The sequence below is a fragment of the Vombatus ursinus genome, unplaced genomic scaffold (assembly GCF_900497805.2).
Source record: "Vombatus ursinus unplaced genomic scaffold, bare-nosed wombat genome assembly UNPS02014863.1, whole genome shotgun sequence".
Lineage (NCBI taxonomy): Eukaryota > Metazoa > Chordata > Mammalia > Diprotodontia > Vombatidae > Vombatus > Vombatus ursinus.
This window is the reverse complement of record NW_020954641.1, coordinates 12441861-12469513: the sequence shown is the minus strand read 5'-3', so window position 1 is coordinate 12469513 and position 27653 is coordinate 12441861. Positions and strand designations below refer to the sequence as shown.

The window sequence follows — 27653 nt, the reverse complement described above, 5'->3', positions numbered from 1 at the left end:
GATTAAAAATTAAAGGACAGAGAACATAGGATAAGGGACACAAAAGCAATTATTTTGGTACAGGTTCAAGATAAGGGGGAAAGGACTTTAGGATGCCTTTCAAGTTACAGAATGAGCTGGGGTTTCACATAGTACTGGAAAAGCAACGTTAATATTCTCTTAACCCTTAGGGCACTGTATGTCTCCACATCTATAATCTCTGAAAGAAAGGCACTAACAGCTAGTCAAAGTAGGAAGGCTAGGAATCTAGGGTATCTAGAGACAAGAGGTGAGGAGGGAGAGCATTCTAGACATGGGAGATATCCAGTGCAAAGATGGAGAAGGGAGATGGAGTCCTATGTTCAAAGAAGGGCAAATAGGCCAGTGTGGCTTGGTTACAGAGTGCTTAGAGCATAGTAAAAGGTGTAACAAGGTTGGAAAAGTAGGAAGAAACCAAGTTATAAAGAGCCTTAATTTCCAAAGTGGACTGACCTTTCTGACTTCTTTAAGCCCCAACTAAAATCCCACCTTCTACAGGAAGCCTTCCCCAACTTCTCTTAATTCTAGTAATTTCCTTTTGTTAATTTTTTCCTATTTATCCTGTATTTATTTGTGTATATGTTTGCCTGTTGTCTTCCCCTTTAGATTGTAAGCTCCTTGAGGGCAGGGACTGTCTTTTGCCTCTTTTTGTATCTCCAGTGCTTGGCATGGTACCTGGAACATTGTAGGCACTCGATAACTGTCTTTTGATTGATTGTTCCTGGAAATAATAGGGAGCCATCGGAATTTGTTGAGTAGGAGAGTGACATGTTGAGACCTACACTTTAGGAAGATATATGCCTAATAAAAGGCCCTGCTATGTAGCATTTTAGCTTGTGATGATTGAAGGGAGCCTGTTTTGAGTTAGGAAAGTTGGAATATCTAAATATAATAAGTAAAAACTTCAAAATTCTCCCAATATCCCCCCAAAATGTGAACTTGAAAACAGACCCATTTCCAACACCTATGGATCACTCTTTTCCAAGCTGTTAGTAAATCCCACTTCGTGAGGACCCATCTGTGTGAGTAACACAGGCTCTGCTGACGCAGTCCTTTGAGCAGTGTTCCCTTCCAAACTGGGTGCTAGTTTCTGAGTTCCAGAGCCCTTTTCTGTTGTTTTTCCAGCAATGTCCCTTGCTAACTTTTTTTTTAAGGAGATCAGTGATAGAGCTGAAGCCTCTTACTTCATGTACTAGTTTATATCCATTTACAGCACAATTTAATTACATCAAAGATAAGCAGCCAGGTACCAAACTGTGTGGATTCACTCAAATGACTCCGTCATAATTGTTAATATTTTCCACAACAGAGGAAATTTAGTTAAATCAAATGAAAATGGCAGCTCATTAAAACTTGATCTTCCCCTCCCCCTATCATTTCTCATTTCTTAATCCTCCGTATTCACAGAACACATTCCTTTAACTAACACTCATTAATTAAAGCTCATCTTTCTTAGTGGTATCTATATTTTATTTATTATGAAAACCTTCAGATGCTTATAATCTAATTTAGATGGATTACTGCTTGGACATCTCTAAGTAGGAAAAACTGAAGCTTTTAAAGAGGCTTTACTGGCAGCAGGCGAATTGGGGAAGGGGGAGGGGGAGGGTGGCGTGGGAAAGCACATTCTCTTCTCATTCTTCCCCAAGTTGAGTTGGCCAGGCTCTCCTAGTACAGGAGAAACTGATCCGAGGCTGGTGACTGAGGGTCACTCTGAATCCAGGCTCTGCCTGAGCAGGGGAATGTAAGTGAAGGGAAGAAGGAAAGGAGGGACTTTTCCTCTTAGCTCTAAGAGAAAGTCTAGTGACACATCAGAAACAGCATTGGCCTGGCCTGGGATGGGGAGAAGTTTGGCTTCCTCTTGTTCCTAAAGCTTCAGTCTACTTTGGTGATTGGGAGGCTCCCTGTTTGGCCACACTCATTACCAGCAGTACAATGGTGATACTTTGCACTTATGTGGTATCTTTTCTCCAAGGAGCTCAAAGGACTTTGTGTTACCTCAGTTATCCTCATGATAATCCTCTGAGGTAGACAGGTAGATGTTTTCATTAAACACCTGCAAAAAAAAAAAAAACTTTTTAACATGAGGCAGCTCATTCACCTCTGATTCATTGGTCTAAATCCAGAGTATACTGAATTTCAAATACTAACGTAAAACTCTGAAGCGTGGTTGGCAATACAGACTCCAGCTCCACTTAACATCCCTTTTTGTCCCTTATTTCCCTTCTAGCTGTTCTAGCTGACATTGTAGCTGACAACAAACCACTGAACTTTCAAAGGAATACAACCAAAATGAAATAAGACATAAAGTCCTATTGTGGGTGTGGGTGTGTGTGTATATATGTGTGTGTGTGTGTGTGTGTGTGTACGTGCGCGCACGCATGTATGTGTGTGTACCCCTATCTGACTTACTAGCAGACACAGCATTGTGCATTCTCACTTGTTAACAATGCCTTTATGGCTTGGCCACTGGTTTAATGCCATGTCCTAAAACACAGTGTCTACTTTTGCCAGTTTGCAAGACCTGGATATCAAAGTAGTTGGAGTTAGGTTTCAGGACCCCTGGTTTTCCAGAGTGTTTTTACCAACACTACCTTAATTATGGTTCTTGCTCTTTCTGCGCAACTGTAGTAATGTTGTTTCCTTAAGCTGTTAGACTTATAGTTGAGGAGGAAGAATATGGTAATGGAACTGCCATATAAGTATGCCCTTTGTCAGGCAAACTCGTGTAGATCCCTAGAAATAGTCATGCACAGCAGCCTAAATGCAGAGGGGATGGAGTGGGGTATTGAGGGTCTTTCTGCACATTTCTGCCCCAGAATTCAAAAGGAAAGACTGATCTGTGATAATGAAACTATTTCATGGGTACCATTTATTCATATTTAGGTCTGTATTTTCTGACTTTCCTCTATGGTCTCCTTAGCATTCTTCCCCTGATGTCTCTTGAGCACATTCACTCAGTTTTAACTTCTATTCATTTCCATTCTTTGTCAAATTAATTAGGAATCTTCAGTTTTGAGACTTGTTAGAAGTAACCTAGAAGAACCAGCTACTACCCTGGAACAAGTGACCTTTGGAACCTGTTGATCGTGCACCTATCACAGTAGAAATAGCCAGTGTTTTCTAGATGGCTTTGCTATCCCCTCCAAATAGTCTCCAGATTGTGCCGCTGATTCCTGGGAACAGTTCCCAGCATGCCATCCTATTATAATTACTCACATCCTACGCATGCTAGCATGCTGTAAAAATTCTTCCAAGCGCAGATGCAAAACTATAAAGTAATCCCCAATGGTAAACACCTGGCCATTTTCAGTAACTGTGGCAGGGAAGATGAGTAGAAACACTGTGGATGGAAACACAAAGGCTGATCTATCCACTGGCGTAGCATTTGATCCAGCAAATCAGAAAGCCTGTTCTTTGGAGTCAAGGGAAGTTATGCATCTTCTGGTGGCAAGCATTTTAAAGATCTAGCAGAAAAGCTTTGAAAAATCCCTCCTTGTTCTAGTTTAAACCAGGAATTGACTAACCATTTAATATTAAGCATGCTGTTTTAGCTCTCCCCAGCAGATGGAAATCAATATTGTAGGGTTGGTGTGTTTTGTTTTGTTTTGTTTTACATCAAGAAGAGGTGTTCTTTTGCTATCTTGGAGAAATCAGCTTTTGCTTATCATCTGGATGTTCAGTTTAGAAGTCTTTTGTGTTCCAAAAGGTCAGCTCACAATCTTCTCTATCTTTCCTTCATAGTGCCTTATCAGTTGCTTCTGAAATAGTATTTCATAGATCAATTGCAATTTGTATTTTTATCACACATCTGTGAGCATATTAGGCATTGGAGCAGAAGGGGAATGGTTGGGGGTGACAAGGGGAGTCGTTACAGAAGCCTGTGAGTAACATTCTAAAACTTCAGAAATACCTGAAGGGCTACAAGAATAGCCATTTCTGAGATGAAATAATGATAATAATAGCCAACATTTAATATTGTGGCAGCTATGTGGCACAGTGGTTAGAATACCAGGCCTGAAATCAGGAAGACCTGAATTCAAATCTGGCCTCAAGACACTTACTAGCTGTGTGACCCTGAGCAAATCACTTAATCCTGGTTGCCTCAGTTTTCTTGTCTATAAAATGAGCTGGAGAAGGAAATGGCAAACCATTCCAATATCTCTGCCAAGAAAACCCCAAATGGGGTCATGAAAAGTCAGACATGACTGAAATGACTAGATGACAAAAAATATATATATTGCACTTTAAGGTTTGCAAAGTACTTTACAAATATCATTTCACTTTGTCCTTTCCTTATCCCTTGGAGGTAGCTTTATTTTAAAGATAAGGAAACTGAGGCAAACTGATGTTAAATTACTTGCACATAGTCACCTAGCTCATAAATGTTTGGGTCCACATTGGAACTCAGGTCCTCATGGCTCTCTGCCCAGATTTCTACCCCCTTCAGCAACTAGCTACCTGATGCATTCATTAGATAACCATGAGAAAAAGAGACCTCATGATCCTTCCTTCTTACCTCTTCTTCTATATTAGTAGTTTGTTTGTTTTGTGTTTTTGTTTTTGTTTTTTTGGCTAGGTGATGGGGTTAAGTGACTTGCCCAGGGTCACACAGCTAGTAAATGTTATGTGTCTGAAACTGGATTTGAACTCAGGTCCTCCTGAATCCAGGGCCAGTGCTGTATCCATTGCGCCACCTAGCTACCCCTATATTACTAGTTTTAAGGCATTTAATGTAACCAAACTTAAAAGTTATAAATGATCATGATTACATTTCTGGTATATAAATCTTTTCCTCTGTGCTCAGAGCTATACCAGTTAGCTGGTAGAGCTTTGTGTTATATATGTCTTTGGGGTAAAACATGTCTCATCAGCCTGGAGACTAATTTAACTCTTCATACAACTCATTCAGACTCAGCACGACTCAGTCACTCCACCTGCATAGTCACATTTTGGAACTCATCATCACTGGGAGCTTAATTTCCAATATCTTCAACATTGAAATTTTTCTTTGTTCCCACAAACTCCTACCTTTCCTCTTATCCCACTTCTTCCATTGGACTAAACTTATGCTTTGGCCTCATCGTGACCTCCTGTCAACCTCTCTCTGCTCTTCCAAGGCCACAGCCCACTTTTAGTTTCTCTTTCCTGAGACAGTCTTCCTTTGGTGAGACCTATGTTCAGCCATTTTAGCAAGGCTTCTCAATAGTACACCTTATGTCCTGGACTTTGCCCTTTTTTCATAGGGGATGACCCTCACCATTGTCTTTTCCCTCTCCTGCCCTGCTAGGTATTGCTGTAAAAGGTCACTGACCTAAATTGAATAGATCTCCACTAAAAGCACATACCCAAAAAAGCTCTGCCAACACTGATGCTTGGCCATCCTTCTCTTTATCCCTTATGCACTTCAAATCCTGTTTCCCACAATGACTGTTCCAAATCCTTTCCACACTCAAGTACCCACCCCCTTCACTTAACAAATCACCTTGACCCCTATTTCTGAGAAGATACTATGGAGATTATCCAGTTGCCCTCCATGAACCTTTCCCCTATATGTTCATCCACAATGGCTTCACCTTCCCTTTTGTCTCGAAGAAAGAGCTGTTCGTCTTTATTTCCAATAATAACCCCTCCTTTCTCCTCTTGGACTTTTTTCTATCAATCACTGCCTCTCTACTTTCGTCTTCAATTTCTTCCTCTCCATTGGTGCCTTAAGATAACCTACAGCCATCCTTATTTAAAACAATAAAAACCTCCCTTCAGTTCTATGACCCTATCCCTACAAGTGGAGGCCATTTTACCCCAATGCTCTGTGCTCACTAACTACACTTCCTCAGCCCCTTGCAACCTGATTTTTGTTCTATTTTATGTGTCTGGAATGTCTTTCTCTCCCTCTCCCCCATCTGCCTATTCAAATTATCTTTCTTGTTCAAGGCCCAATTCCACGAAGCCCTGTCTGACTCCCTTAATTATCTACTCTTCTGAAGTCTCACAACACTTTGTACCTTTTATCAAATTCTACATTATAGTTATTTATATATGTGTCATATCTGCCCCCTGGATGATCAGCACATTAAAGGATGAGGCCAAGTCTTATTCTTTAGATCACTTAGCCCAAGATCTTGCCCACAGTAAGTGCTCAATTTTTGCTGAGTGAATGAATGAGTGAAATATAGGAACCAGGACAAAAAGTGCTTATGGGGACATAATGAAAGCTGAAATACTCCGAGTCTAGCCCCAAATAAGTTTTAGCTGTAAAGTTCTAGGTTTTGGTAAGATCTACCGGTACCAAAGTGCCACTGAATGTTTGCCTATTTATCTGATCTGAGTGCTGCACCTAGTTTAGTTAGACATTTAAATCTCCACCTATCCCACCAGCAAGATACAATTACACTCAGTGATGTGCCTTCAAAATATCTTCTGAGCATTAAAATCAAGTGATTGCAGAATTATAAAATTGTCTGTTTTAGGAGGCATTAAAATGCTACTAATACTGATAGCAAAGACTGAAAAGGCATCAGCCTAAGACTTGTTCACAAATGACACAGAAGTCTATCAAATGGAAGAAACATGCTTAAGGAGAATCATGAAAACTGAGCCTCCACTGGCTTCAGCCACAGGGGAAAAAATACAGGTTAAAAGACTTGCCTCTTCACTTTCCATTCCCTCTCAGGCTCTGCCTTTGCATTTGAGGAATGGCACTATGCTTTCCTGAGAAACATCATCCAGGAAGATGGCCTATACGGCAGGCAAGCATTTTTTTTGGCCAGTTCCCTTTGAATTGTCATCTGCTGACATCCAGCAAGAAGAGCTGCCCGAAGCTATCCTAGACAGAAAGAGTCTAAGTCTTCTGATAAAAGAGCTCCTGAGTCATTGAAAGACTGTTCACCTGCTGATATAGGGCCTATGGCAGTCATTTAAAGGGAAAGGAAAGAAAATCCACACTGTGGTTCAGAATAGGAGTAGTCAGAGTAGGGAGGGGCCTTGAAGAGGCAGTGATGAAGGACAATCCACAAGACAGATGATTGTGAATTGTTGGATAGCTAGGAATCAGTAAAGTGACAGCAAAGGGAACCATATATTAATCTGATAAGATCTGGCATTTGGGTAGAACTTTAGTGCCTTCAAAATGCTTTACATATGTTATCTCATTTGATAATAATAGCTAACATTTATATGGAACAGTTAGGTGGAGAGAGTGGATAGAGTGCCCTGGAGTCAAGAAGACTCATCTTCGTGAGTTCAAATCTTGTCTCAGACTCATTGGCTGTGTGACCCTGGGCAAGTCATTTGCCCTGCCTCAGTTTCCTCATGTGTAAAGTGAGCTGGAGAAGGGAATGGCAAACCATTCCAGTGTCTTTGCCAAGCAAAGCCCAAATGAGGTCAGGAAGAGTTGGACATGATTGAGAACATGCTAAGCATTTTACAGTTATTATCTCATTTGATTTATGCAACGACCCTGTGAAGGAGGTACTATTGTCATCTCTATTTTACAGATAAAGAAACTGGAGCTAAGAAGATGCCCAGAGCCACACAACTAATCAATGTCTGAGGCAGAATGCAAACACAGGTCTGCCTTATTCTGAGCCCAATACACTTTGCCACCTTGCTGCCTCATATATTAATATAGGGGGTTTTGCTTAAAGACAAGGTTAAAGCTATAGACTCCACTGGGTGGCCCGTGGGCATCTCAAACTCACCAAGTGCAAATCAGAGCTCCTTATTTTCCCCACTCAACTACCCTGTATCTGCCAAGAGTACCACCAGTCACCCAGGTTTACAGCCTCAGAGCCATCCTCAACTCATCTCTCTGCTTCCCCCCTCCCACATCTAAGCAGATACTGAGTCTTGTTGATCCTACCCCAACAACATTTCTCATGTGGATCCTCTTCTCTTTACTCCCTCAGATATCACTCTTATTCAGGCCCTCATCATCTCCCACCTGGACTACTGCAGTAGATTTCTAATTGAACTTCCAGTTTCTAGTCTCTACGTTCTCCAATCCATCCCCTACACAACTGCCACAATTATCTTTCTAAAACACAAAGGTGACTCAGTCACTCCCTTGCTCTGTCACCTCAAGGATCAAATACAAACTCTTCTACCTGGAGCTTAAAGCATTTCACACTCTGGGTCCAGCCTGCCTTTCTAGATTACTCTCCTTTACACTGTACATTTCAGCCAAATTGGCCAACTAGCTATTCCCTGAATGTGGTACTCCATCTCCTAACTTTTTAGGCTTAAGATGCCTTCACTCCCTACTTCTTAGAATCCCTAGCTTCCATCTACATCCAGAAAAAGAACTGTGGAGTTTGAATGTAGATCGAAGCATACTATTTGCTCTTTTTTTTCTTCTGTTTTGTTTTGTTTCTTCTTTCTCGTGGTTCCTCCTATTGGTTCTAATTCTTCTTTACAACATGACTAATATGAAAATGTTTAATAGGAATATATATGTATAGCCTATATCAAATTGCATGCCATCTTGGGGAGGGAGGTGGGAAAGGAGGGGGAGAAAATTTAAAACTCAAAAGCTTATGGAAGTAATTGTTGAAAACCAAAAATAAATAAATTTTTTAAAAAAGAATCCCTAGCTTTCTTCAGGTGTCAGTCCCTCAGGAAAACCCACCTCTGTAGTAGGAGGAGGAAGAATAGTAGTAGTAGTGTATTGAATTAGGAGTTACAGAAGATAGTTCTGCTTTCCTCATGATCTTAGTAATGGAGATGGGACATTTGGATATATCATCTGCTGAAAAGAAACATATTCCTTCACCTCTTTTTTCCATCCTTTTCTTCTGACTCCTTGCTGGTTGCCTCACAGAGTTGGTTTGACTGAAACAATCATTTAATGGAAACAATTATTTTGATAGTAGGGAGGTGGAGTTGTTTCTAACCATTCGATTAGTTGTTTGACAACTACCTGAATCAATCATTTTAAGGTCATATAGCTACTCCCAGGATAAGCCACTGCAGTACAGGAATGCATACAGTATAGCTGTGTTGCCTCAAACCACCAGGAGCAATATATTCAGTTGTGGAAAACTATGCCCCTAACATTATGATTTCCATTCCAGAACTTGACCGATACATTGGGGCACAGCCCCTGACATAAAGGTTGATTGGCGAACTTTCCCAAATTTGAGTTGACTTTTTATTAGAGTTCACATTTTTACCAACTTTTCTTTTAATTAATTATTCAAAACAATTCAGAGTTAGCGTTCTCCCAGCAACAGTAACTCTGCCATGACTATATTAAGGCGTAAATTAAATGGCATGTTTTGAAATAAAGTTAATTTTGTATTCACCAGCGAACTGAGTTATGGTTGCTGTGGGAACCACCCTTTTGAATCTCTTGACTTTTATACATTTAAATTTTCAACCCTAACATCATACAGCATATTTTGCTTAGAGTTTTATTTGCTTTTCACTGTAGTCTAGCCATGCACAAGAGACAGCTGTAGCATAGTGGCTAGAGAGCTGCCCTCAGACCTAGGAGAACTTAAGTTCAAGACTCAGCCTCAGATACTCACTGGCTCTGTGTCCCTGGGCAAATCACTTAACCTCTGCCTCAGTTTCCTCAGCTATTAAAGGACAATAATAGCACTTACCTCACAGGGTTATTGTGAGGATCAAATGAAATAATATTTGCAAGTGCTTAGCACAATGCTTAGCATAGTAGGCATGTAAATACTTACTCCCTTCTCTTCCCCTTACCAAGCAACTCTCTTAAACTATAAATTGAAGAGTAGCTGTTTTTCATTGGAAGTTCCCTAAATCAGTGAAACCAAAAGTACACACACACACACACACACACACACACACACACACACACACACACACACACCCTTTAGTCTGCTTGTCCTTGACTGATATGTCCTATCAGAGATTGATGTAATAGTATTCATCTTTTCCTGGGACTGCTATTTATGCTGGGTCCTGTGGCCCTTTATGGAATAGCAGCAAAGAAAAAAAAAATTTAAGCCCCATTACCTTGAAGATGTCAGTTTTGGGGAGATAGCTTTTCTTAGAAGCATGAAATGGGAGTAGAACCAAGTCTCTCCACCACTAAGAATATCTAGTAAGGTAGGCTATTCTCTTTGAATTGTGGTGGTGCCAGGATTCCCATCCAAGGATATTTTAAATATGAGTTTTGTTATTTGATGTATAGTGGATGACCTCTGAAAGCTCCCAAGTCCCTGCATATCCCATTCATCATGCAGGCATGCATGGCAATACATCGTGACTTATTAGCACCACACAACAGCAAAGTAGCATTTCACAGAGCCACACAGAAAGCAAGCAGCTCTGAGTCAAGACTCATTGTGGGTCCCTTCTAAAAGGTGTGCCCAGCAGAACTAGAATGGAAGTCAGGCTAAATCTTTCTGGATGGTGATTATGGAAGTGGTAGCACATGCCAAGCTAAAGACAGAAATCTTCTTTTGGAAGGGGGAGCACAGACATGAAAGGCTTCATGACTGCTGAAGATGTGAGAGCTCTGTCTGTAAGGATTATTGATTTTTTTCAGTCTTATTGGAAAAATCGGTCATGCTTTCTGCCTCCTGGGGATTGCTATGCTGTGATTCCTTTTTTTTTTTTTCTAAATTCTGCAGGTTAGTAGCTGAATAGGCATTCTCATTCACTATTCAATTACCCATTTAGCCAAGATGTGACTTAGCAGAAACAACCTGATGTTTTGCATCTGTAAAATGTGCTGTAAGGAGGAATTTTGTTTCCCTATACATAGGAAGATTTAGAAGAAGCAGCTCACTTCTTCCTAAGGGCATGATTATTATGCACAACTGGAGCATAGCTCCTGACATTGGCATCATTCAGATTGTTGGAATTTTGATAGCCATTCTGCAGACTTTCAAAAAACAAATCTTTTCAGGCTTTGTATTGTTCTACATATCAATTCATCCTTAATCTAGTCCTTAGTAAGCGTGTAGATTAAGATTCTGAATGACTAGAGTACAACCATATCCTGTCTTCAGCTGGTCTTCAAAAAATGCAGGCTCTCGACTTAGCAAGTGCACATTTGGAGAAGCTATCTCTAAATGCTTCATAGACCAGAAAACGTATATCAAGAGAAGCATACACATACCATATGCAAGTGAACTTCCAAAGATTAATATGTTTACATGAAGTCACTGAATTTACCTGAGTCCCATGGATGCAGATAGGTTAATAAATGAATAACAGATAAAGCAACCAAAAAGCATTTATTAAGTGCCTACTATGTGCTGAGTACTGTACAAAGCACTAATTGTTAAATTACATGCATGAGAGGAGGGAGTGAGAGGAGAGGATTTTATTGTTTCTGCAAGGCAAAGATAACAGAACCAAAGTGAATAAAATGTTAGCCAATTGTTGAGGTTCCTTGGCAAGCAGTGTTTCTAGACTATATCTCTGGGGTAGTAGGAATGTGGTTGGAGAGGAAGTTCAATAGATATCAACAGTGTTACTCTCTTGCCATGTTATAGGAACAAAAAATCGGAGACCATGCAAGGGGATTGGAAATCATAAACACTAATATCATAGAATTCTTCTGAGGGGCCTAGCAATAAAGTCGAACTAGGAGTAATAGGACAAAGTAGACCCAAGAAAATTGACCAAAGAAAAAGTACTCCATTAGGATGGAGTCATCCCTGTGGAGAAGTCATGGGAGTCCTATTGCTGGAAATTCTTCACATTTAGTTGGATAAAATATCTGAGAATGCCCTATAGAAAATAAACCCATGCCACAGAAGAAGACTCACTGACCTAATATTTATTTTCTATCTCCAATTCCTGTATTTTATACAGTATATACTCTTTTAGGATGCCATGTCTTTTCACCACTTGATGTACCTAATATGGAAAAGCAGCTTAAAGATGAGTGCAGATCAAAAACCAAATCCCATTTGCTAAACCTGATTTGTTACCTGATTCCCATCCGAGGGATTTATTTTTTTTTCTTTCAACAACAGAAGCAACAATAAAATGCCTGGTTTTGGTTTGGTTTTCTTTTCTAAGTCCTTCTTGATCTCTTTGTTTCCCCCCCAAAAAAAATATTTCTCATGAAGACTACATTGGGAAATCTTCACAATTATAGAATTAGCCATCCGCTAAGTAAAAGGGAAAATCTTTGTAAATGTGAACTCAAAATCATAGTCTCATGGCCTGCCAGTCCCTTCCAAAGTCATTGTGACCATTCTTTTTGTCTTTTTGTCTAATCCAGCCCAGACTAAAGATTATCTATCCTGTTTCAAGAGTTCCTGAAAATGGCAACCTCAGCTACTAGTTAGCAATAGGGTTGATCAGTCCTGAACGTCAGGAAATTCTTTTCACCTATCTAAATAGAACCTCTTTTGCTACAATCTAAATCCATTTCTTTTTGTTCTGTCCTTAGAGGATAAGTTTAAGATAATAAATGAGTTATTTGACCACCTTGGCCTCTGGGTGAGAAACATTCCTTGCCCTGGCTAAAGCCCCAGCTGGACTCATTAACTCTGATAGAGAAGAGTCCATGTCTTGGCTTTTCGGGGTCTCTTCCTTCACCCTTGTGAGCCTTTGCCTCTACCCCTACCTTCTGCCTACATGAGAGCTACTGGGGGGAAATAAAAAGCCCAACTAGTGCTTTTTTTCTCCCAGTAAAAGCATGCTTGCCTGCAAGAGTTCAGCCTACATACACATCCATCTACCCCCGTTCACTTTAACATCCGTGACAGAAGAATATTTAGTGATTTCCTTACATTTTCTATGTGCTGGGGGGAAAGAAATAAGATGGCAATTTATCGTTGGCCTGATTTTACTCTAGTTAAAAGAGAAACGTCAGCCCTACAGTAAGTAACGAGTCCGTGCCCACAGGCCTCGTAGGTGTCATTTGTATTTTTATGACCCTCCTGTGGCTCTAACGATGCTCAGTGGGTGTAGAAATTGGATGGTTAAAAATAACAAATAAGAAATCAAAGTCAAGCCTTTGTCCTTATTTCCATACTCACAGGCACCTCATTCATTATTTGCAGGACAGCCGTGGGAATAAGCAATACAAGGTACAAAAATTTGATTATCCTCCAAGAACCAAATTAAACCACTGGGCTTTCTTATTATTGTCATCCCTGCCTTTGTGTAACTCTTATCACTCTCTTAATCTACAGACACACCTTCTATTCTTTCTCTCCAGATATCTGTTGTCTCTTTTATCCAGTGGGTCTCAGCCTCCCTAAATATAGAATGACACTGCCTAGTTCATGCGCGCGCACACATACACACGAATGCACCCACACACGCACTCCTAGTTTCTGCTTGCTATTTTTTTTTTTAATTTCCAGTGTTGTATCAAATGCCTCTTCTGTTCAATGAAGTTCCATCAGTCTAGGGACTCATCTGAATGTCTACAGGAAAGAAGAGAATAAGCATTTATATAGCACCTACTATGTACTATGTACCTACACCTACTATGTACTATGCCAAGCACTTTTACATATCTTATTTGATCTTCACAACAACCCTGTGAAGGTAGGTGTTATTATTGTCCCCATTTTACAGTCGAGGAAACTGAGGCAAACAGAGGCTAAGTGACTTGGCCAGGGTCACGCAGGTAGTATGTGTCTGAGGGGAGGTTTGAATTTGGGTCTACCCAACTCCAGACCCAAGTGTTTGAAGGTTTGCAGAGCATTTGAGCCTCGTGAAAACCCTCTGGGGTCAGTACTGCTTTATCACCCCCACTTTACAGATGAGAAAATAGTTTCAGAAAAGGCTAAGTGTTTTGCCCATGGTCACACAGCTACTGAGTGTTGGAGGTGGAGTTTTCCTGAGTCTCATTCTAACATTCTTCCGGTTAGCCCATGCTGCCTTTCTAATAGCTTTTGCCTTCTGGGATGGCTCTAAACGATGAGTAATGACTCTGAGCAGGAGCATAATTGTCTGTATCATATTTTAGTGATGTTAAATACATGGTGATTCCACTACCTTATCCATTGGGGAAAGTGGCAGAAAGGGGCCAGATCCTGGGGCAATAAAATTGGTTTCACTTAAACTCTTCCTACCCCCATGCCACCCCTAGGGTGACGACTTTGCCTCCCATCTCTTGTCTTCTCCCTATTTACATCCCTGTTTGAGCAAAATATGCTAGTTTAAAAAAAATGTAAAAGGTACCCTAAGGTCTTAGTCTGGATGGAAGAGGAGTAGAATTGTGAGCATAGTTAAGTTTGGAAGGAATTCAAAACCCAGCAGGCTCTTCTCATCTCATATGTCTCCTTTCCACACAGAACTGTCTCCTAGTACTATTCCCAAAGCTCTTGTCCTCATCTCATAATCTTATACTAACAATAAAAAATGCTTATTAATGAAAACTTGGAAAATGAAAGAGAAAAAACAGACAAATTCTCTTTTTTTATTAGAATTTAGGGAAGGTCCTTCTTTTTTAAGAGCCAGGCACAACAAGCCTTTCAGTGTTCTTTGAGGCTGGTATTACTATCTTCCTTTTCCCATACTATCTATTAGAATTTAACATGATGCTGATCAGTAAGAATCCAGGTGCAGTCAGAAAACTTGCAGCATAGACAGCTGGATCCAAATGGTGTCACTTCACAGCAGTCTTGCTGCTGTCAAAAGTGATTTTTGCCTTGTGAGCAAAAGTTGGGCAGTGGGACCATAGAAAGACCATCCTCCTTCCCGACTTCCCTAGTCCTTCCCTCTTGCCCTTCCTATATCTGCACGTGTATCCCCAATTTAAGATAGGACTGACGGTTGAAAGATCATGTCTGCCTCTGGAAGATCATGATCACTCACAAGAGGCAGATATTCAGGGACTAAGTTTTCCAGAGCCATCCTTACTAATCTCCAGAGTATGGAAATGTTTTACATGACTGTACATGTATAACCTATATTGGCTTGGTGACCACCTCAGGGAGGGGAAGGGGTGTGTTGGAGGGAGGAAGGGATAGAATATGTAACTCAAAACTTTAAAAAAAAAACAAATATTGAAAATTGTTTTAACATGTAATTGGGGGAAAAATAAAATTTTTTTTAAAATTAGTTATTGAAAAAGAGAAATCTCTGATTCTAAGTTTTGTACCTTCTTTCTTGCTCATGTTAGCAGGAACAACAGCTAAGGGTCAGGGCAGCTGTTCAGGTGTGGGCGTACATAGTGTGTGCTCACAGCTGGCTGTCAGTGCCACCCTACTGCCCAAAAACTTAGCTCCTGAATGCTTCCTTCTTGTACACATGGATGAGTGAGAAGAGTAGGCCCCTGGTCTCCCAGAGACAGAAACGCTTCTTTGGCAGTCATTTAAAATTAGTCAAAGGTTTTCCCCAGAGTATCTCAAAACATCAGATTAATTTTCTGGACCTTTGCCACTGCTGTTTAGTTTAAATGGCCTCCGAACCCTCAGTGAGCATCTCTCCCCAGTGTCTCAGCTATTTTTAACCATAAACATTTCTGGAAAGCAAAGGCTGTCTACTAAGTGTTACTGATGATTACACCTCCTAATTCTAGTGCTGTCTGGCAATGTTGCAACTGCCATGACTTCAAAATTTTTAAAAAAAGTGACATTTAGAAGAGAAGAATAGAAGGGGAACAGTGACCCCTCTTTAACATAAGATTAAAAAGAATAGGCCTTTGGGGAAGGATGATACCTTTCCTATGATCCCATAACAGCATTTTTCTTAAGCTTTCTGTACATTTCCTGCCATGGTGGATGGTCTTCTAATTGTATTGGGAAGTACTTAACAGACTTTCATTAGGAAGAGTGAACAATCCTCAGTGGTGCTGGGCCCTTCCAGGGCGGTAGTCTAATGTGGCTAAAGGGGAGGAGGGACACCAGTGAGTTTTCATGAGATTCACTGTTGTCCAAATGCTGGGAAGATCTCTGTATCCAGATTTGGAGGTTCCAAACAAGCTAGGACTTTCCTTCTTGCCTGCTCTAGCTGAAGGGAGGGCAGAGATACACCTGAACTGGCTGGAATAGCCCTTGAACAAGGCCATGCTATGGACCAGAAAGAATTGATAAAATGTCAAGGCAAGTTGGTTTCTCCTAACTCAAAACAGCCTCTTTTTCAAAGCATTGATCTAGGGTGTTATGTTAGATTCTTATGATGGCCTCTAGAACCAAGTAGGTATTTCTCATTACTCCGACAGCTTGTTCATTCAGTCTCTTTGTGTTTATTTTCAGTTTGTTTTGTATTTTTTCCCCTTCATACACTTCCTTGCTTTTCTGTTCGAAATAGGTATTATCTCCCAAGTTTTTCCAAGTTGCGTTTGATTCTGAATGTTAAAATCCTTTCTCTCTTCACATCCTTTATGCAATATTAGCCATTTATTTCTACCTCTAAATTGCTGAACATGGTAGAACATTGCTTTTTAGAAGAACCTTTTATGGTAGTCATAGCTTTCTTCAAGTGCATGTGCGCTCCCCTTTCACTGCACCATAGACATTATTTTGCTTTAGCCTGACTTTTTTTTTTTAAAGCAAAAAGCCTTCCTGCTTGAAAATTGTTGACAAACAGGTTTTTTTTTTAAGTGACTAGAATTTGGTAGTGATTCATCCAACCCTGCTCTGTTACCAGGGGTGGATGAGGGAGAGGGGGAGAGGAGCAGGCAGTGGGTATTGCTTTTTTCTGTTAACAAGGATACAGAAGGTAGAAGGTGTTTGACATACAACCTCTTACTTCCTTAGTCACCAAAGTCCAGTATTGAATCCCCTATGGATTGTTAAACTGTCTGATAAGGTGGGGTTGGCTTTACCCCCAGTATCATTGCTGTAGGAGAGATGGACTCTATGGGGAGGCCCCACTATCTTCTTTCTAGTCTAGACAGAGTTTTCTAAGCAGAGGCCAGGCAGAGTAGCTAAGTGCCATTAGTCCCATGTCACCTGCTCCATGTCTGAACTAGAGTTTGGAGCCTCCCAGAAGGCTCCCATGTGCTTTAGACACAGAGCTGGCATCAAACACGGAATTGGCTTTGAAAAATACTCTGTGGTCTATATGGCCAATAACCCCATCCCAGAGGACTCCACCCTGTAGGCTTGTTGGTTTACCCAGCCAACAGTTCTGACCCTCTAAGTTCACATCCTGGAAACCCAAGTCCAATTCTGACTTTCAAATCCTCTCCAGAGGGAATAACAGCCCAGTTGCCCAGTTGCCCTGTAGACTAATTACTTCTTACATTTTGTTTTTCCTTAAGAGGAAGCTGGCTTTGCATTTTACAAACACAACACATCGTCTCTTCTGAAGGCCACCAACAGAATGAACTTGTGCCAGGGGTAGCGTGGGGTTGCCTAGCAACTCCACGCACCTACTGGGGCTGCTTTCTTCAGTCTTCAAGCTAAAAGCAAAGTCATGTCCATTAATTCCCAGCTGCCCTGATACTTTTCAGAGATTTGCCAGCTTCCCACTGTTCATGTTTTCATCTTGCTCATATGATGTGGAGAAAACCTGCTACTGTGATCTGTTTATCTCACTTTGGTTGGTCAAAGGGAAAAAAATGGAAAAGGAGGGGGAAAGCTACCCAACCCAGGCATACACACATTTTGAGTGCATATCTCTGGCAGACAGGCTAGCACTGATTGTGAATTTAAATTTTACATTATGAACTTGGGCTTCCTCTACAATGAGCCCTTCTCTGACACTTTTATTCCTGTTTTAGTTCAGAAAACATGACACCTCAAAGGGGCAAAATAATTCACACCCACCGTAGTTACCAAGGTGTTCAACATGTTGGAAGACCATTCAAGTTAGGATGTTTTTTGTATATTAGTAACCATACCTTTTGAAACCAGAAAGCTGGAGATAAATTATATGCCTTGGTTATATGCCTTTTTTTCTACATCTTAGAATAGTGAAAATTCCTTTATTTTCACTTAATGAGATCCTTCTTACACCTGCAAAAGTATCTGCAATTCTTTTTTCTGAAGCTGCTCTCCCCCTTTTCTTTCATCATATATAATCTGAAGAAGTTGCTTAGTTTCCCTCTGCCTTAGTTTCACCATTAGTAGGAAAAGTCATAATGGCTTGGGAACCTAGGAAGGAGGAAGACTTTTTAGGGAGTGTTAGTGCATGCCTGTGCATTCTTAGCTGATGGCAGAATCCTTTACCTATAGCAGCTCTGTTTCCTTCCTTGGTCTTCCCCAAGTGCCTTCCCTCTGCCACACCAGGTGAACTTTTCCCTCATCTATTATTTGTCATATTCTCTATTGGGAGTGGCTACTGCTGCGTATTCTCACTCCTACCACCAGCTGAATAGAACCAGGAGATTCTTTGTACAGAGCAAGAATTAAATAGGAAGAAAAAAGATGCTGGAATCCCAGGCCATTTTGAAAGAGTCCTTTGAATTTGGGATATAGAGTTGTGTATTGGTTCTGTTGTCTCTCTGGCACTTAAGACAAGACAGGAGAACTGCTTAGCAAACCCATCCTTAGTGGGGGTGGGGAAAATTGTAACAGCACCATACTTTTTTCTTTTAATTTTTCTAGAGCAATTGATGCAGGCCTGTTTCAGGTTAGCCAGCTTGACTCAATCCTCTATGCAAAACTCTCCATCTCTCCTCTGCTGCCCAGTTCATTCTTCTCTTTGGTATATATAAAATCATTTCAGGGGAATTTGCATTTTCAATGACAGCCCAGTCAGTGACCATTAGTACACAGTCATACCGAAGAGGAACACATGAAGAACTTCTTGATAGCAATCAGGATGTTTTGGGTATGAATCTGTGATGCCAACTGTCTTGCTTATCTCCCTTTGCCCTAGAGAATTCTTACACTCAGCTTCAGTGCCTGGGGCATCCCTCCCTTAGTCTCCACCTGGGACCCAGGCTGTATCTCAGCTCAGGAGAGGGACAGGTTCAGTCATTTCAGTGACATTCAGTGCACATTTTGCAAGTGCATGAGGGAAAGGAGGCAGAATGTTGATCTCACCCCCAATGGCCAAAAACAAACCAACCCCCCCAAAAAAACCAAAAACAAAAAAAAAACATTCACCTCATTCATTCAACATTTATGCACTTGGAAAATTTCTCAAGCTTCAGCTTTCATGTAATTCAGTATTTTAAACCCTGCCATAAATAGGTTGAGTAATAAGTAGCCAACTTTTTAAAGTACCCATTAAAACTTAATATTAAAAGAGACAGAATGTGAAAATAGCTCAGCAGACTAATCCGGTTCTCAGTCATGAGAAGCCTGTGATAATTATATGTAAATATATCTTTAGAATTCTGAAAGATGGAGAGGGCACTTTGCCATCCTTAGTTGAAAGGAATATTTTTTCCCCTTCTGCAGAGGGCACTTCTAATAATGCGAAACAAAAAAAAATCAAGACAGTGTCCAAACCAAGACACTGGTCCTAAATAAATCCTCAACTAGATAAACTATCAACTCAGAACTGATTTCTGTTTTCTGGGATGAACTGTCGAACTCCATATATTCAGAAAGTTCAGACAGAACCAATCACATAGGGCAGTGGCAGCAGATCTCAATGGTGCGTATCCCCTTTCTTTCATGTACTCCCTGCTGCATGTATAACCTGCTTCCCCAAACTCTGTTTCTAAGATGGACATTATCTCCTCCCCACCCTTTCCCTCCAAGGATGGCCCTGTGAATGTACAGTGACTTCGTTCTCCCTTTGCATGGCCCTCAAATTTGTAGCGTGGATCTGTGTCCCTTGTACTTATCTTCTTCATTTCTTCAACCAGATGGCTGCCCTGATTTGTGCAATGGCAATGGGAGATGCACACTCGGTCAGAACAGCTGGCAGTGTGTCTGCCAGACCGGCTGGAGAGGGCCCGGATGCAACGTTGCCATGGAAACCTCCTGTGCTGATAACAAGGATAATGAGGGAGGTGAGCAAAAAGTCTTCCAATTCCCAGTCCCTCAAGAACAGAGGGTTGTATGTACTTTAGTCATGAGTCATTTTACTACTGAAAGACCTCTCCCATACTATTGTCAAACGTTGTTGTAACGTTTCTTTTGAAACAAATGAGATAGTGAATATGGCATCCTTGTACAGACGTGGGCTCTCATCGAAGAAAGCTTGGGGTGACAGAGGGCTTGGTGCTGCCTTCAGATATTCAAGCACCCACCATCACAGAAGAGTCCCTGACATTGTCTACAGAATGGCTGATTCTGACAGACCTTTTGGTGCTGTGCATTTCAGACGAGAGGTCAGGAGTTGGCCTTAGTCCTGAGCCTGCCTGCCCTCCAATCCCATGTTGACAGGGTCGAAGGGGAAGGCAGGAATATTCACAGCTACCAAGAAGAAGGTTATCTGACCCAGATAATCTGATCCTCAGCAGGGCACTAGGGCATTATGAAGTTTGCTCAAAGTTTTTCTTCCTGCTACACAGAGAAGACTGGGCTGTTGTTTAATATAAGTGAATTCTCCTAAACTTCTAGTTCTATGTAATGTCCATTAATCATGAATCAAATTGTATCCTGGCCCCACTAATGGCAATCTTCTTTTTTTTTTTGTTTTGGGTTTTCATAGGGTTCCAAAGTGCCATGGTCAGTACTTACACTCAAAATGTTGCAATATTTTCTCTTTACTGAAGTAGAAGCAAAATCCTGACACTTTCCTACCCAGGAGTCATGGCAGTGTGTGTGTGTGTGTGTGTGTGTGTGTGTGTTTTATTTTCTCATTCCTGTTTGTTTCACAAAGTACAGCAATTGCTTACTGATAACCTTGTAGGTGTTGGATTGGTTCCCTTCCCCACCCTGGGCATCTACAGTGGCATTGGAAGAACTTGGGACTGGGGTGGAGCAGGGAGGGTGAGGACTGAGGAAAAGAGTGGGTAGGTGAGAGGGGAGAAGAATAGAATGTTATGTTTCACAATGGAGACTCTAAAACTGTCAGTTTCATAAGATTCTAGATTTAGAACTAGAAGGAATCTTTGAAGTCATCAAATTTAAACCCATTTTACAGATGGAAAAACTGAAAACCAAAGAGGTAAAGTGGTTTACCCAACTCAAGGTCACACACTTTAAATGGTGTCCAAGGTGATATTTAAACCCAGGTCTTCCTGAGTCTTAGTCCAATACTCTGTCCACTGTTCCATACTAATGTGTAACCTACACGACTAACACATCTCTTGTCCTCCATGTTTCATGGAAGGAAGGAAGGAAGGAAGGAAGGAAGGAAGGAAGGAAGGAAGGAAGGAAGGAAGGAAAGAAAAAAAGAAATAAAGAAGGAGAGGAAGGGAGGGAGAGAAGAAGGGAAGGCAGGAAGGCTCTCTAAGCTTTGATGGCACAGGTCTCCAGTCCTAAGCACTAGCACTGTGTGGGGGAAGGGAAGACGGAAGGAAAGACTACATACGGCAGCTGCTCTTAGTTTCCAGAGGCAGAGTCAAAATGAGAGCAAGGCAAAGGAAGGGCACCAAAGCAAATGAGCCAGTGATTATGCTAAAGACAGTAATGGCCTTGTTATGGGAGGTATTAAAGGAAACCTCCCAAGGAAGTAATTAACCACATAGAAAAAGGAGCTACACAATGTTTATAAAAAGAAACTCCCAGTTAATTGTTATGTCAGGTGAGAGAGGTAGACACAGACTCTCCCTCACCTGACATAAGCAATTCTCAATTAAACTGAGTGCCTTCTTTATAAGGCAAATCCAGGGCTCAGATTCTCTGTTCTGTGGTTAATTACATCCTTAGGTGGGGTGCTAAGCACTTTGCCATTTATTGATAAATATTAAAACTGCTTGTCATCCAGTCTGGACCCAGTCCCATTGCACCCTAATTATATCTTTTTTGGGAAACTCTGCAGTAGCCCCAATTCTGATTTAGGAGCTATTCATGAAAAACTGTATTGGTCTATAAACCTGGCTGTGTGACTGAGAGAGTGCCCATGCCGAACCTGAATGCAGCTCCAGGAACAGCTGCAAAGAATGCATTGATTATAAATCTCATGAATGGGGAAAATTATAGAGTACACTTCAAGAAGAACGTAAAAAAAGGCAAACTGCTTTTCTATCTAACACTGCTTTGTAGTACTGATATTTTTTTAACTAGTTCTCAGTGTAAAAGTTTAATTGTTTAAGTAGGGGAAGGGAGAGAAAGGAGACCTTTAGGATCCACTAAACAACAGAAAAATGCTGCCCTCTGTCTTTGTTTTAGCCCCTTGCGCTGCTTTTGCCCCGCTGCTCTCAATCCTTTGAATCTCAACAATAAACATGAAAGAAATGCCATTCGTTCAACATTCATTTGACAGGCATATATTAAGCACCTGCCATTTACGTAAATGGTACTGGCTCTGAAAGCTGACCATAATATCTGAAAAGTGGTGCAGGAGAAGGAGGGCTGTATTTGAAGCCAGAAGACCCATGTTCAAACCCTAATTCTTCTACTTGTTTAATTTTGATCAAGCCATTCAGCCTGTCCAGGACAACAGTTTCTTCATCTAGAAATGAGAAATTTGGACGAGATCACATCTAAGGTGCTTCTGGCTCTAAATTTGTGAACCTCTGGAGGAGTTCTTCATGAAAATCTCTTTGCTCTCCATGGACCCTTAATAGAAGCTGGTTTTCTTTATATAAGACTCGCTAGCAAGCAGACTTTTTAAAAAATAGCATGGAATCTTCACTTGAACTGCTCACCCCAATTTGAAAAAGAAGAGGCTCAAAGAAATATTTTTGCTTACAGGAGACAAATACCAGCTCATTAAAGTCTCAGAACACACACAACATGTGTGCCAAGTGACAGGCAGATAATATTTAATTATCACCACCAAGTCAGAGGTGTGAGTTGTAGTTCATCACAGCTAGGGGAAGGGGGGAAGGAAAGGGGTGTACATTCCCTCTAAAAGTGGCAACTGGAAGGTGTAGTAAATGTGGATAGACCATCTGGCCTTTAAATACCACTCCTCCAAAATCTCTCTGTCTTCTTTGCTCTTATAACACTCGGACTGAGTGTTTCCAAGCTTTCCAAGGTAGTGGTCTTCTCTCTGTCAGGAGACCTTATCTGAGATACATATACACACATACACACACACACACACACACACACACATACACACACATACACACACACATCCATCCGTCCTTAGGGCCGATGTGACATTGTTAAAGTAACTATTGTATCTCAGGATAACCTGTGATTTGAGGGAGCATTCATAGGAACCTTTTCTCCAAATTGACTCTGTTAATGAATATTATTGGATCTAGGGTTGTTGACCTTGGTGTCAGGTGTTCAGGTCTTGTCTTTTACATATATTACTGACCGTGGGCAAATTACTTAAAAGAAAGAGACTCTTTGAGGTTGAAGTGAGGAAGGAGTGCATTCCAGGCACAGGGGACAGCCAGTGGAAAGACAATAGAGATGCGAGATGATATATCTCATACGAGAAACAGAAAAACAGCTCTGATATTAGAAGGCTATCAGACATAGGATGTAAAGCTCCTAGTAGGGATTGTTACATTCTTTGTATTCATAGCCCTAGTGCCTAGCATTGTGCCTGGCACATATTAGGCTCTTAATGAATGCTTATTGATTGATTAATTAGTTGATTGGTTGGTTGATATATTGCAGATGAGTGCTTGATCTGCGTCAGTGGAAAAAATTCCACAATGGAAATTCCCTATGCCAGTGAAAGTACAGGTCTAGAAAAAAATAACAACTAATAGTCATTAAATCATGTGTTACATTGCCTGAATAAGGAGGAGAGAGAAAAGAAGACATTTTTCTTCCCGGTTTCCTTTTCCAAACATCTCCCAGGCTTAGGACTTAAAAGTTTTAAGACTTTGCTTCCTGTTATGAAGGCCTTTCATTTTCCCCACTTCTTCTCTTCCTCTTTCTTTTACTTTCTAGTACTCTAAGTAAATATTTCTCTAGATATACAGCATGAATTGAAACTCAAGGACTATTTTTTAAAATTAGAAATGGTCAGTTTCGACCAGATTTGGCTAGTCCAGCCTGATAAAAGAGCTCTAAATGTTACGGTGCCATCTCCCACTTTTTCAATCTATTCGTTCATACTCATTTTTCCTTATATGACTCTAGTTATTGTATACTCCATTCTTTTGTTTTTGCTTTTTGAGGGTTTTATATGATGTCAAAAAGCTATTTTCCAGATTACTTTGTAATTCATATACTTGTCCATCTTAATTGTTTTGTAATTTCCGATCACATTTTAATGGCATTAGTATAACCTTAAAGTGGTATAAGCACTTTAAATATGTTATCTCATTTGATCCTCACAACAACCCTAAAAGGGCCTTACTATTATTATACCCATTTTACAGATGAGAAAAACGGGGGCTGAGAAAAATAAGGTAATTTGCATAGATTTCCAGTTACATAGCTGTAAAGTGTTGGGCAGAATTGGAACTCAGGTCTTCCAACACTCTATCCACTATGCTTAACACAGTATTTATCCATTCCTCTATTGTTTTGTATTTAGGTTTGTTTTTTTTTCAAATATAAATAATAACAGCTATGAAAAGATGCCAAAGGGGCTCTCTTTGCATATGAAATTAATCATGGGAAAATAATTTTCATCTTTGCATCTCTAAGTTCTAAATAGATAGATAGCTTAGTCAGGTTCTACAAGGGCAACAGTGCCCAGACTTCCTGTTAGGACGATTGCAAGTGCTTCCTCTGGCTCTCCATTGCCCAGCCTGGCAGCCAGGCAGCCTGGAGCAGAGGCTGCTCCAGGGCCCCAGAAAATTCCCTCAAAATTCGGTAGAGCTATATTAATTGAATTGGACTAGGTTTTTCTATTCAGTTCAAAGGCCTTATGGCAACTTTAGTTGGAGGTAGAAGCAAAAATTAAATCCCAGAGGGAAAAATAATGTATCTGATGCTTAACAAGAAAAGTATGCCATGAGTCTACCACCAGGCCATGATATCTGTTAGTTCTCTGATCTTTGGAAGGAATGCAAAATATCCCCAAAGCTGAAATTCCATGAGAACAATATGGTTATAAGTACCTGGATTGCCCTTTTTGAGATAAGATTTTTGACTTCATGGATATATTTGACATTATTAATCATTTTTTGTTCTCTTTTTGTTTTGGGGCTGCAATAGTGCCCAATGATCATAATGTCCACTGTTGCTATAAGATAAGCAAGGAAGCAAGGACTAATGTGAGGCCACCAGAAAGACCCTGTTTGTTGTTCCAGTGGTAATGGTATGCCCGTCACCCAGCAGAACGTTTATCTCCCAGAAGAGAATTGTTGTTCACTTATTTCAGGCATGACCAACTCTTCATGACCAACTTGAGGTTTTCTTGGCAAAGATACTGTAGTGGTTTCCTATTTCCTTCTCCAGCTCATTTCACAGATGAAGAAACTGAGGCCAACTGGATTAAGTGACTTGCCCAGGGTCACACAACTAATAAGTGTCGGAGGCCAGATTTGAACTCCAAAAGATGAGTCTTCGTGATTCCAGGCCAGGCACTCTATCCATACACCTAGCTGCCCCTCTAACTAGTATAGTGTTTGTTAATTTCTTCATTTGTCCTTCCATAGGCTAATGCCTGTCATGCCGTACGATCTTTCAGAACTTAGTGGTTTCAGAGCAATCCCTTCCCCCAGTATTTACCATTCACCTTCATGTTTTCATCCCTTCAGCTCTGATGATCAGTTTAGTAAGAGACTACCATAGGTCAGGGATGATGAGAGTCTTTGTCTGGGCTCTCAGTACCCTATCTGAGACAGTCAAGCTAGGTCTAAGTGAGGGGAAGTAATATTGGAGTAAGTCCAAGGGACTTGGCCTAGATATAATTGTTCCCCTACTGATCTTCTCCTCTCCACCTTCCTATCTTCAAACTGTCCAAATTGGTTTGACGTGATCCAGGGATGCTATTCTGGCATTTTTCACACTTGTTAATTAATAACTTTCCTTGGCTAATGAGAAAGCAAGAGCTTCAGGGGCTCAGGAGAGAGCCATGTTTCTAGAGTTACCTGACCACTGGAAAGCTGTTCGAATTATGTAATAACTTAGTTTCTTTATGCAATAAGATAGAGGGAGAAAACCCTACCTGCTCAGTGAATCAGTTGTGAAATATTCATGATTAATGTTTGAAAAAAAGGTTGATTTTTAGGGCAGAGGGAGGAAATTTCTACAAAATGCAGAGTAGCTATATTAATTGAATTGGACTAGGTTTTTCTATTCAGTTGAAAGGCATTGTGGCCACTCTAGTTGGAGGTAGGAGCAGAATTTAAATTTCATAGAGAAAAATAACATATTTGATGCTTAAGAAGAAAAATATGCCATGAGCCCACCATTAGGCTGTGGTATTTGTTAGTTCTCTGATCTTGGAAGGAATGCAGGATATCTCCAAAGCTGAAATCCCATGAGAACAACATAGTTACAAGTATCTTGATTTTCATTTTTGGAGATAACATATTTAGCTTAATAGAGCAGCAAGGTGGTAAAGTGAATAGAGTGCCAGACTTAAAGTCAGGAAGACGCATCTTCCTGAGTTCAAAACTGACACTTCCTAGCTATGTGACCCTGGGCAAGTCATTTAACCCAGTTTGCCTCAGTTTCCTCATCTGTAGAATGAGCTGGAGAAGGAAATGGCAAACCACTCCAGTATCTTTGCCAAGATAACCCCAAATGGCATCACAAAGAGTCAGACATGACTGGAAAACAAATGAACAATTTGACTTAATGGATATATTTGACATTATTGACCACAATTTCTCCCTGGATACTCCTTATTCTCTGGGTTTTCATGACTCTGCTCACTCTTGGTTTTCTTTCTACCTATCTGACCACTTCTTCTTAGTCTTTTTTATTTTATCTCCATCTATGACACAGTGACAGTGCCTCAGGCTCACAGCCAAGGTATCATCCTCAGCTCCACTATTTCTCACCCCCACCACATGCACACCATATCCAATCTATTGCTGAAGCCTGTGGATTTCACATCTGCAAGATTTCTCAAAAGCATCCTCTTCTCTCTTCTGACCCTGCCACCACCCCTGTATAGGCCTTTATCACCCTACTCTGGGACTACTGCAATAGCCTGGTGGTGGGTCTGCCTTCCTCAGGTGTCTCTCTACTCCAATCCATCCTCCATTCAGCCACTAAAGTGATTTTCCTAAATCACAGGCCCAGCTTCCTTATAAATCTCATGAATGGGGAAAATAATAAAGTACACTTTAAGTCCCAACTAAAATCCCATCGTCTCCAGGAAGCCTTTCCCAGCCTCTCTGCATTCTAATGTCTTCTCTCAATTAATTATTTTCTATTTATCTGATAGATATGTGTGTGTATATATATATGTATATATAATGTATGTGTGTATATATGTATATATAAAATATATGTATATATTATATTGTGTATATTACATACATAATTATGTACATAATATATTATGTACAGAAATGTATATATTATATATTAATGTGTGTGTGTAGGTGTGTATACACACCTACACACATTCACATATATATACATATACACATATGCATATATGTATATATAATTTATATATATTTGTTTGCCTGTTGTATCCCCCATTAGAATGTGAGTTCCTTGAAGGCAGGGACTGTCTTTTTCTTTTATTTTTTTTTCCTTTTTTCATATACCCAGTGCTTAGCACAGTGTCTGGCACAGAAAAGGCATTTAATAAATGTTTGTTGACTGTAACTGTGGGTATCATTTAAAGCTCTGTCCTATGCCTTTTCACTTCTCCCTGTACTCTCACTTGGTGATCTCAAC

General features: G+C 40.5%; 1 protein-coding gene across 8 annotated transcripts in view; it reads left to right on the top strand.

The window, feature by feature from the left end:
* Positions 1–27653, top strand: part of TENM2 (teneurin transmembrane protein 2) — a 392109-nt gene that overhangs the window by 287860 nt on the left and 76596 nt on the right. For all 8 annotated transcript variants that reach the window (XM_027841747.1, XM_027841746.1, XM_027841748.1 and 5 more), the window contains one exon: positions 19682–19828. In XM_027841747.1, coding sequence (XP_027697548.1) covers positions 19682–19828 — 147 coding nt within the window. The remainder of the gene's footprint in view (positions 1–19681; positions 19829–27653) is intronic.